The sequence below is a fragment of the Periplaneta americana genome, chromosome 8 (assembly GCF_040183065.1).
Source record: "Periplaneta americana isolate PAMFEO1 chromosome 8, P.americana_PAMFEO1_priV1, whole genome shotgun sequence".
NCBI lineage: Eukaryota > Metazoa > Arthropoda > Insecta > Blattodea > Blattidae > Periplaneta > Periplaneta americana.
The window spans coordinates 40,717,316-40,727,500 of record NC_091124.1 but is presented as its reverse complement, the minus strand read 5'-3'; the positions used below and the strand labels follow the sequence as shown (position 1 = coordinate 40,727,500).

General features: G+C 36.8%; 1 protein-coding gene across 6 annotated transcripts in view; it reads right to left on the bottom strand.

Moving 5' to 3' along the window:
• cno (adherens junction formation factor afadin) overlaps window positions 1-10,185 on the bottom strand; it is a 552,013-nt gene that overhangs the window by 379,920 nt on the left and 161,908 nt on the right. For all 6 annotated transcript variants that reach the window (XR_011333387.1, XM_069832773.1, XM_069832778.1 and 3 more), the window contains exon 2: window positions 5,901-6,017. Coding sequence is in view for 5 of the 6 variants with exons in the window: in XM_069832773.1 (XP_069688874.1) it covers window positions 5,901-6,017 (117 nt within the window). In the remaining variant the exon portion in view is untranslated. The remainder of the gene's footprint in view (window positions 1-5,900; window positions 6,018-10,185) is intronic.

The window sequence follows — 10,185 nt, the reverse complement described above, 5'->3', positions numbered from 1 at the left end:
CAGGTAATCTATGGCGAATCCTCGGTCTCATCTCGCCAAATTCCATCTCGCTGTCACCAATCTCATCGACGCTAAATAACATCGTAGTTGATACAGCGTCGTTAAATAAACAGCTTAAAAAACTATGTTTATATTTATTTATAAATAAACTGTGTATACTCCATAGTAACAATTTATGTAACATTCATATTGAAAATAATGTTCAAATTCATTCACTAAAATAAGAATATAATCAACTTTTTTGCGCCTTTATATTCTGCCTATAAACCCTTAATATTAAAGGGAACTGCCCAGTGTAAAAACACAAAACTTTGAATCTTTATTTCTTTACTCTCTTCTAATCAATCTTACAAAGTTATGTTGAATAGTGAATCATTGTTTACTGCTACACATCGTGTTTCTTTTGTCTTCATCCAGCAATACATTTTTGCTAACGAAAACAAATGAAAAACGAGTTGACTGTAAATAATGATTTCAACAGAATACGTTTACCATGTAAACGAGCCACATGCAACATATGAGAGGCAAGAATAAAATAAAACAGCAAGGAAGATGCTTGTACAGCAAAAAATATTATTTTCATCGCGTAGAATGGAGGCAAGACAAGCAATGTGTAAAATTTAGAATGACTAATTAAAATATTCGATCACTTCTGGTAGTTGTCGCTCACGGCGAAAGGCATGCAGTTACTATGGCAACCCGGTGTCAACAAATCAACTCCCGACCCTGCCCGCACTCTCGCCGACAAGCGGTGAAGTATGAAACTGTTGTCAGATCGTGTAAACAGACGAACGTGGGGTTTATTTGGGTTTAATTTTTGCTGGGTTGCTACAGTTTGATTTGTAAGGGGCCAAGTGTTCTTTATGATTAGTTTATGTCGTTTATTTTTCTAAATAAGTGTTAAAAGTTGGATTGAGTTACGTTTTATTATCCATGTTGAATCTTTCGTACACTACTTATAACACTTGAATATAAATAATTTATTAAATGGAGATCTTACTTGTGTTAATTATGTAAGCATGTGCGGCTTACAGCTGTTTCGGTGTTACTTGACACCATCCTCAGAGCCTACTAGATCTCGGCACTATCTCAACTTCGCTGCCTGTTGTGTGGGTGCGTTCGTGTGATGACGAGTTGTGTCAAATAGTGTGTATGTTCTGAAATTGATCTGTGTGTTGAGAATTTGATTGGGGTATGCTTTAGTAGGCCTATATCTGTGTATTTCGTATTGTTCTAGTGTGTTGAGTTTTTGGTTTTTGGGTTCTATGTGTAGGATTTCCATGTCTGTATTTATGTTATTGTATGTGTGGTTGGCATTAGTTATGTGTTCGGCATATGTAGATGTATTGTGTCCTCTGGTTATTGCTTTAATGTGTTCTTTGTATCGAGTTTGGAATGATCTGCCTGTCTGTCCACTGTAGAAACTGTCGCAACTATTGCATGTGAGTTTGTATACGCCTTTGTGGTTGTATTTATTTGTTTGTGTTGTTTGTGTGTTGAGATGTCTTTGTAGTGTGTTTTCTGTTCTGTATGCTATGCTGTATTTCTGTTTTCTGAATGAGGATGCGATCTTGTGTGTGTTTTTGTTTTCGTATGTTAGTGTAATGTATTTCTCATGTTCTTGTGTTTGTGTTGTGTTTTGTGTGTTTTTGTGCTTGGTGAGTTTTTGTTTTGTCTTCCTTATGATGTTGTCTATTATGTTTGGGTTATAACCATTTTCTTGTGCTATGTATTTGGTTGTGTTCACTTCTTCATTGTAGTGTTGTTGGCTCATGGGTATGTTGAGTAATCTGTGTACCATTGTCCTGAATGCAGCATGTTTGTGTTGTGTGGGGTGATCAGATGTGTTGTGTATGTGTGTGGTGGTGGTGGTTGGTTTTCTGTATATTTGACACAACTTTTCATCACACGAACGCACCCACACAACAGGCAGCGAAGTTGAGGTAGCGCCGAGAACTAGTAGGCTCTGAGGATGGTATCAAGTAACACCGAAACAGCTGTAAGCCACACATGTTTACATAATTAACACGAGTAAGATCGCCATTTAATCAATTATTTACGTTTTATTATTTTTTAGTGACGGTAGTCAGCCGTTCTCATTTCGCTACATTTGTAGTGTTAAAAGCAAATAGGGCCATCAAGATTTCATCCTTTTGTCCCTTAAGAAATGAGAAATATGAAAACGAATCTCTCTTTAATAATAACGAAGCCAGGAGCAAAATGGTCTGCCTATTGCGAATTGAGAGAGAGAGAGAGAGAGAGAGAGAGAGACTGAGTGAGTGTGTAAGTGCGTGTGCATATATATATATATATATATATATATATATATATATATATGTCTATATGCGTGTTTTATCAGATAAAATACATTTTACGAAAAGGTTTATAAATATTGTAAATTTAAATCAATCTCTTAATTTCTTCAGAAAATGCTGAATTCATGTTTTTACACACAATTTATAAATTTAATGGGCCAGCGGTGTAGCTCAGGCGCTAGCGCGTTTGCCAGATGATCCGAAATTGCAATAGAGAGACATTGACGCAGATAAGATTCTGGTAACCTATCAAAGATTTCTGCTGTAACACGAATAAATTCACAGCCTAAGTTTATGTTAAATATCTCGCAACATTAACTACAGAATTAAATGTCCTACTTAAAAACGTGAATTGTTGTTTATATCAACATTACACTATTGTTGCCATGAGACACTACCTTGTGCAAACATATCTTACAATACAAGGTGCAATCAATATATTTCCGGACTGCACTTGTATTTATTGTACAGTTAAACATACATGCGCGTGTCACTGAAGATCATTGCTTCCATGCCTGTTGAGTCAGTTTATCAAATAACGTGAGATTGACTTTAAGAAATGTGCTTTCACACGTGATTTTGTGCTAAAACATGTCAAGGATCTATTGCAATTTTTCCTGGAATCTCTATATACAGAGTGTTCCGAAACTATTCGTTCAAAATAATACAGGAGGTAGAGAACATCAAAACAAATATATTTTGTAATGGTACATATGGTCCCTGAAGGCAATTTCTGATCCTAGGGACGATTTACACAGAAGTTAGTTTAGCATGCTAATTACATCAGTGGCATTCACAGGAACTGCTCGAATGCGCGACCATTAGCCTGTATGCACGCAGTACATCGTCGGACCATTGATTGTCGTGTCCGCTCGAAGATACCTGGCATGTCCGCAATGGCATCAGCAGCGACAGTAATTCTAGCGACGAGGTCTTCTTCTGTTTCCACAACGGTTTCATACACCAGCTGTTTCATATGCCCCCAGAGGAAGAAATCCAGACACGTGAGGTCAGGTGACCTGGGTGGCCAGGCCACGGTGCCACCTCGGCCGATCCATCGATTCCTTATCGAAATATATTTGTTTTCATGTTCTCTACCTTCTGTATTAATTTGAACGAATAGTTTCGGAACACCCTGTATATTCCTTATGGCTAGTCTATCTTCTCTGCCTTTCAAGTAATGCATCTAGTATAGAGTCCAAGCGTTTGCCTGGTTCTAGATAAGTCCTTTTTCTACGTCCCGTGTGTTGCCTACATTCAGGGCAGTCCTGAAATATTGATTTTCCCTTGCATACGCGTTTCGAGATAAAATATGGAGACTGCCATTGTAGTATGTATGATTAATTTTTGCCTGATCTGTTTAATTCTGTCACTTTCTCAGAAGAAATAGCGTGTAACACACTCGCGAAAATGACAATTGTAAAATCATTCTCTTTCGGGGAAGTGTTAGAATTGTTTGTATATTTACTTACTTACTTACTTACAAATGGCTTTTAAGGAACCCGGAGGTTCATTGCCGCCCTCACATAAGCTCGCCATTGGTCCATATCCTGAGCAAGATAAAATCCAGTCTCTACCATCATTTCCACCTCCCTCAAATCCATTTTAATATTATCTTCCCATCTACGTCTCGGCCTCCCCAAAGGTCTTTTTCCCTCCGGCCCCCCAATTAACACTCTATATGCATTTCTGGATTCGCCCATACGTGCTACATGCCCTGCCCATCTCAAACGTCTGGATTTAATGTTCCTAATTATGTCAGGTGAAGGATACAATGCGTGCAGTTCTGCGTTGTGTAACTTTCTCCATTCTCCTGTAACTTCATCCCTCTTAGCCCCAAATATTTTCCTAAGAACCTTATTTTCAAACACCCTTAATCTCTGTTCCTCTCTCAAAGTGAGAGTCCAAGTTTCACAGCCATACAGAACAACCGGTAATATAACTGTTTTATAAATTCTATCTTTCAGATTTTTTGACAGCAGACTAGATGACAAAAGCTTCTCAACTGAATAATAACACGCATTTCCCATATTTATTCTGCGTTTAATATCCTCCCGAGTGTCATTTATATTTGTTACTGTTGCTCCAAGATATTAAAATTTTTCAACCTCTTGGAAGGATAAATCGCCAACTTTTGTAGTTCCATTTCGTACAATATTCTGATCACGAGACATAATAGCGTGTAACACACTTGCGAAAATGACAATTGTAAAATCACTCTCTTTCAAGAAAGTGTTAAAATTTGTTGTGTATTTACAATAATAAAATTGTTTACAATTAAACAAATGATATGACAGTCATACTCAATTTGCAATTGAGTTTTTATCCGCACTTGTATTACAATATAGTGTTTTGTATCATTCCTGACATAATTTTATTGCGATTTTATGCCTTCTCAAAGGATCACGCTGCATTTCTTCAAAATTGTTTGCAAAAAATGTCGATCCAAACATCATGAAAGTTTACATTTCAGAGTATTTTTTTACGTTTCGATTAATTTACCAAATAACTGTTGCAATCTGGAGAGTTTGGCTGAAATTCCAGTTAAGTTTCTCACACCTTCCCCATTCGGATTGACGAGGTTCTGCAATATCGTTTGTGCGAGATCGTGCGTATTTGCTTGGTTTCCGCACAAAACCAATCCGCGGTAAGCCTAAAATTCCACATTCAGTATTCCCAACCTAACACACATAACAATTTCCCTTTTCTTACCGCTTAAGCGACATATTGATTTTACTGCTTTAGGCTTTTAACATATTATTTTTAGAGACGTTCAACATAGTAATAATTATAAATTGGAAACTTACCACTGCAATTTCACCTAAATTGCACTGTTAATTATTGTTTTTAAATATTTTTAAAAATTAAGTAAACTCTACAACTCCACTAAAGTTACTGCATTCGTGATGCAAGTAACATTAAGGAAGCCGTGAAAAAATCAACAAGATTCCAGACTCATCATAGACTGGGGGAAAAAAAGACAAACATATATCATGGCCTGCTGGAGTATAGTAAACCCAGAAAACATTTTAAAGCTACAATGTTGAAAACAGATATTTTTGTTTTGCAAATTTGCCGTCATTGAACAGAAACCAAGATGGAGATTTCATTGCAACTAATTAGAAATTCCTCTTTCAGGTATGTAATAAACGATCTTCGCACAAAATAATGTACGATACACGAGTGGTATGTTTTCTTTCAATTCTCGGTAATTAAAAAAGCTCAACTACGTTTCGCTTTTTCAAACTTTTCCTCGAACATGAAAACTTCAACATACCGCTCTTGTAACGCATATTACTATTACCACTATTTAAAACAAAACAAAAATCATACAGTGTATAATTCATACTCGTGATAACGCGATAATGGAGCAAAGGTGCAATAAAAGGGCTCAAAAACCGGAGTACTCGAAGAAAACCTGCATCATAGCTAGTTTGACGACCACGAATGAATCTCGTAGGGCTTGAACCGCGACCCCTGCCATGAGAAGCTGTCACTGAGTGAGGTAAGGCTTGAAATACTAGCTCGTCCTTTATTTTTTTGGTGGCAACCGCAGAAATCTGAGTCGTCACCGCCCGCACTCACCTCGTTTGGCTCGGACAGCTCGAAGAGGTCGAGGCGGTTGGCGTTCCACTGTGCGATGACACTGCGCAACGCCTCCCGCTCTTGCTGCTTCTTGGCCGCGGCTTCCATGGGATTCATCTGCAACACAACGCATAACAGTTCATGGACAACAGACAACAATAAAAGAAACAAAGACAAAGAATAAAGGTGAGAATTAGAGTTGCGGCCTTGTAGAATACTGGTCCGGTAGTTTTGGTAGAATACGAAAATCGATTGATAGTACTGGCCAGAAAAGAAACTTGAATGCATGTATAGAAGCCGAACTTTTTCTTTTTCAAATTAAGGGGTTAGGTACAGCTTACAGCAGTAAAATTTTTGGAAATATTCAACATTTTTTTCCTCCATTGCTGTATCTTGTACGATAATGAAAATTGGTATGTGCAAAACACTCTCCTTCTGCCCACTAAAGGTCGACAATTGAGGGAGATCTTGCGGAAAGTTTTGAATCGTGGTGTAAATTACCTCATAAGGGCAAAGGTATTATCCTGTATTCTGAGTGCCCCCAAGACAAATTCCTGGATGTCATCAAAAGCAAATTTATCAATTTCAGAATACATTAATGCAATTAAACTGTCCAGCAATCTATCTGCGATTAGATCTGTGCCCGGCAGAAGTTTCAACACAACCCGTTGTCGCCATCCTGGCTGCAACGAGACGGAAACTCTTGGTCACGTGTTGGGGTTCTGTCGAAAAACGGAGCTGCTGCGCAACAATCGACACCACAAGGCCAGGACCGGTATTGCTGATGTCCTCAAGCATCGCAGATGGGAGGTATACGAGGAGATCCTCTGCATTTCATCCTTAGATTCGAACAGAAGAGCAGATATTGTAGCCATCCACAGGACTCAATCTAAGGGAATAATTCTTGATCCTACAATCCGGTTTGAGAGGGATGCCCTGCAGGCACAACACGTTGATGAGCAGAAGAAATCCATTTATGAGTCCTGCATCCCATACCTAAGTGAGAAATATAACCTTCCTACTAGTCAGTGGAGTGTTTCTGGTCTTTTGTTTGGTGCACGTGGCACACTTCCTAAATTCACATGGAATATTTTAAAAGCACTCGGTCTCCGATTTTTTGAAATTCAAAAAAATTTATTGCATATTCTTAAGCATTCAATCTAAATATTACACTACCATTTATATTTTGGCCATTGACGATTCTATAGGGTTTGCTTTTCTCTGGATGTTTTACTAAACAATTCCTGTATTTGATCGTTTTGTCTTTCTAAATTATTCTGTGCTTTTATTCTGGATCTTTATGGTCACCCTCATTGAGGGCAGATTATTTTTGTTAAAAATAGTTGTTGTTGTACGATTTAAAAAAAAATTTTTATTCAAAACGGTGCAGTTCACTGTGCAGTGATGAAGCGTTTCCCTCATAACTCATAAACTTGTTAACTTTTTCATGATCTCTCTCTTTTATTTTATTCCTGAAACTCATGTTTACAATATCATGTTCTTTCAACTACATTCCTTAATAAATAATATATATTTTTTTAATTTTGTGTTTGAAGAAAGTACTGATATCTGACCATTTTTAACATGAATTTATTTTTATCAGACAATCTATCAAAGGTAGAGAAGTGATCTTGCATCATATTGTAGATATGACATGCATAAATACACACCAAAAATTTCATCACAGAATGCTGAATACTTTTTTAGTTATGAGGGAAACGTTTCATCACTGCACAGTGAGTTTTGAATTTTGAAAAAATATAAATATTTTTTATCGTAAAAATATGTTTATCATATAGCAGAAGGGCAGTGTTCTACACATACTAATTTTCATTATTGTACAAGATATAGTAATGAAGAAAAAAAATGTTGAATATTTCCAAAACTTTAATCCTTTAAGCTGTACCTAACCCCTCAAGGGTTATAGAATTATATAACCAACGAAATGACTTTCTAGAATTGGAGTGATTGATAATTTGGGCACATGTGAAGAATATCAAATAGGTATTAGCTAGAAGTTCCAGACATGTGGAATGAATTTGTGTTATTTCTTTTAAATGTCACAGACATTTTTCCACATATTATATTAGTGTTCCATTATTAGAAATATACTTTTCTGGAACGTGATGTTTCTGGAACTCGTAAAGATCCAGAAGTTACCTGAGCTTGCACGGAGGCATAGATATAAGATCTCTAATTGTGCCAACCTAACAATTACAAAATGACTATCGTGATTCGTGATATCTATAAAATCTGTGAATTAGAGGGTGTGTGGCCTGTAGTGAAGTGAACCTTACAGTTTAAAAATATATATTTGTATAACAAATGATGTCCATCAATTCTTACCCTTCCCATCATTGCATTTGTAACGAATTCCTAACGGTGAGTAGTTTTAATACTAATGTAGTAAACGTCACAAGAATTATTTCCTTCATGTGAAATATTTCACGAGAATAAAATAAAATTATCATACTGACAGCTAAAATGCCGTGTCCATACTACTTAAGTTCTTAAAATGGAGCATGATTATGTCCAGATAAAGGTTTGTTTAATAATGTAACTTACTTACTTACAAATGGCTTTTAAGGAACCCGAAGGTTCATTGCCGCCCTCACATAAGCCCGCCAGAGGTCCCTATCCTGTGCAAGATTAATCCAGTCTCTATCATCATACCCCACCTCCCTCAAATCCATTTTAATATTATCCTCCCATCTACGTCTCGGCCTCCCTAAAGGTCTTTTTCCCTCCGGTCTCCCAACTAACACTCTATATGCATTTCTGGTTTCGCCCATACGTGCTACATGCCCTGCCCATCTCTAACGTCTGGATTTAATGTTCCTAATTATGTCAGGTGAAGAATACAATGCGTGCAGTTCTGTGTTGTGTAACTTTCTCCATTCTCCTGTAACTTCATCCCGCTTAGCCCCAAATATTTTCCTTAGCACCTTATTCTCAAACACCCTGAACCTATGTTCCTCTCTCAGAGTGAGAGTCCAAGTTTCACAACCATACAGAAGAACCGGTAATATAACTGTTTTATAAATTCTAACTTTCAGATTTTTCGACAGCAGACTGGATGATAAGAGCTTCTCAACCGAATAATAACACGCATTTCCCATATTTATTCTGCGTTTAATTTCCTCCCGAGTGTCATTTATATTTGTTACTGTTGCTCCAAGATATTTGAATTTTTCCACCTCTTCGAAGGATAAATCTCCAATTTTTATATTTCCATTTCGTACAATATTCTGGTCACGAGACATAATCATATACTTTGTCTTTTCGGGATTTACTTCCAAACCGATCGCTCTACTTGCTTCAAGTAAAATTTCCGTGTTTTCCCTAATCGTTTGTGTATTTTCTCCTAACATATTCACGTCATCCGCATAGACAAGAAGCTGATGTAACCCGTTCAATTCCAAACCCTGCCTGTTATCCTGAACTTTCCTAATGGCATATTCTAGAGCGAAGTTAAAAAGTAAAGGTGATAGTGCATCTCCTTGCTTTAGCCCGCAGTGAATTGGAAAAGCATCAGATAGAAACTGACCTATACGGACTCTGCTGTATGTTTCACTGAGACACATTTTAATTAATCGAACTAGTTTCTTGGGAATACCAAATTCAATAAGAATATCATATAATACTTCCCTCTTAACCGAGTCATAAGCCTTTTTGAAATCTATGAATAACTGATGTACTGTACCCTTATACTCCCATTTTTTCTCCATTATCTGTCGAAGTTTAATAATGTAATTGAGAAAAAAATTAAAGAAACATTTGGTATTATCAAAACTTCTTCATTTATGTCTGAGTTTATATTTCCTTAAACATGATTACATAATTACTCTAGTCCAGTAAGTCAGTCAGGTCTGTTACACCATTCTGTTCCTACGGATACACAGTTGAAAAAGAAATCCCACAGATGTCAGCACAAGCCAAGATGATGCACAAAGAGTCATTTTGATTGTACTGCTATGTTCACCCTTTTTGATTTGGCGAGTTTGTGTGCCATACTCTTGCTTTATGTTTTAGTCTAAGCGTGCATTTTTACTCTGTTAGATCTGTTTGTATTGTGTTTTCCACAAATAACAACATATAAAGTCAAGATCAAGAGGACATAATAGTACACGTGTCCAGTAGTTAAGTTGCTATTTTGAAGATTTTTAAACAAAAAAATTTTAGGTTAGCACATGCTTATGTTTGCTTTGTCAGGTCTATTACCTGTAAAATCTGTTACTCCATGTCATGTCTGTTACATCATTCAAAACAGTGCTGTAAAGCAAGG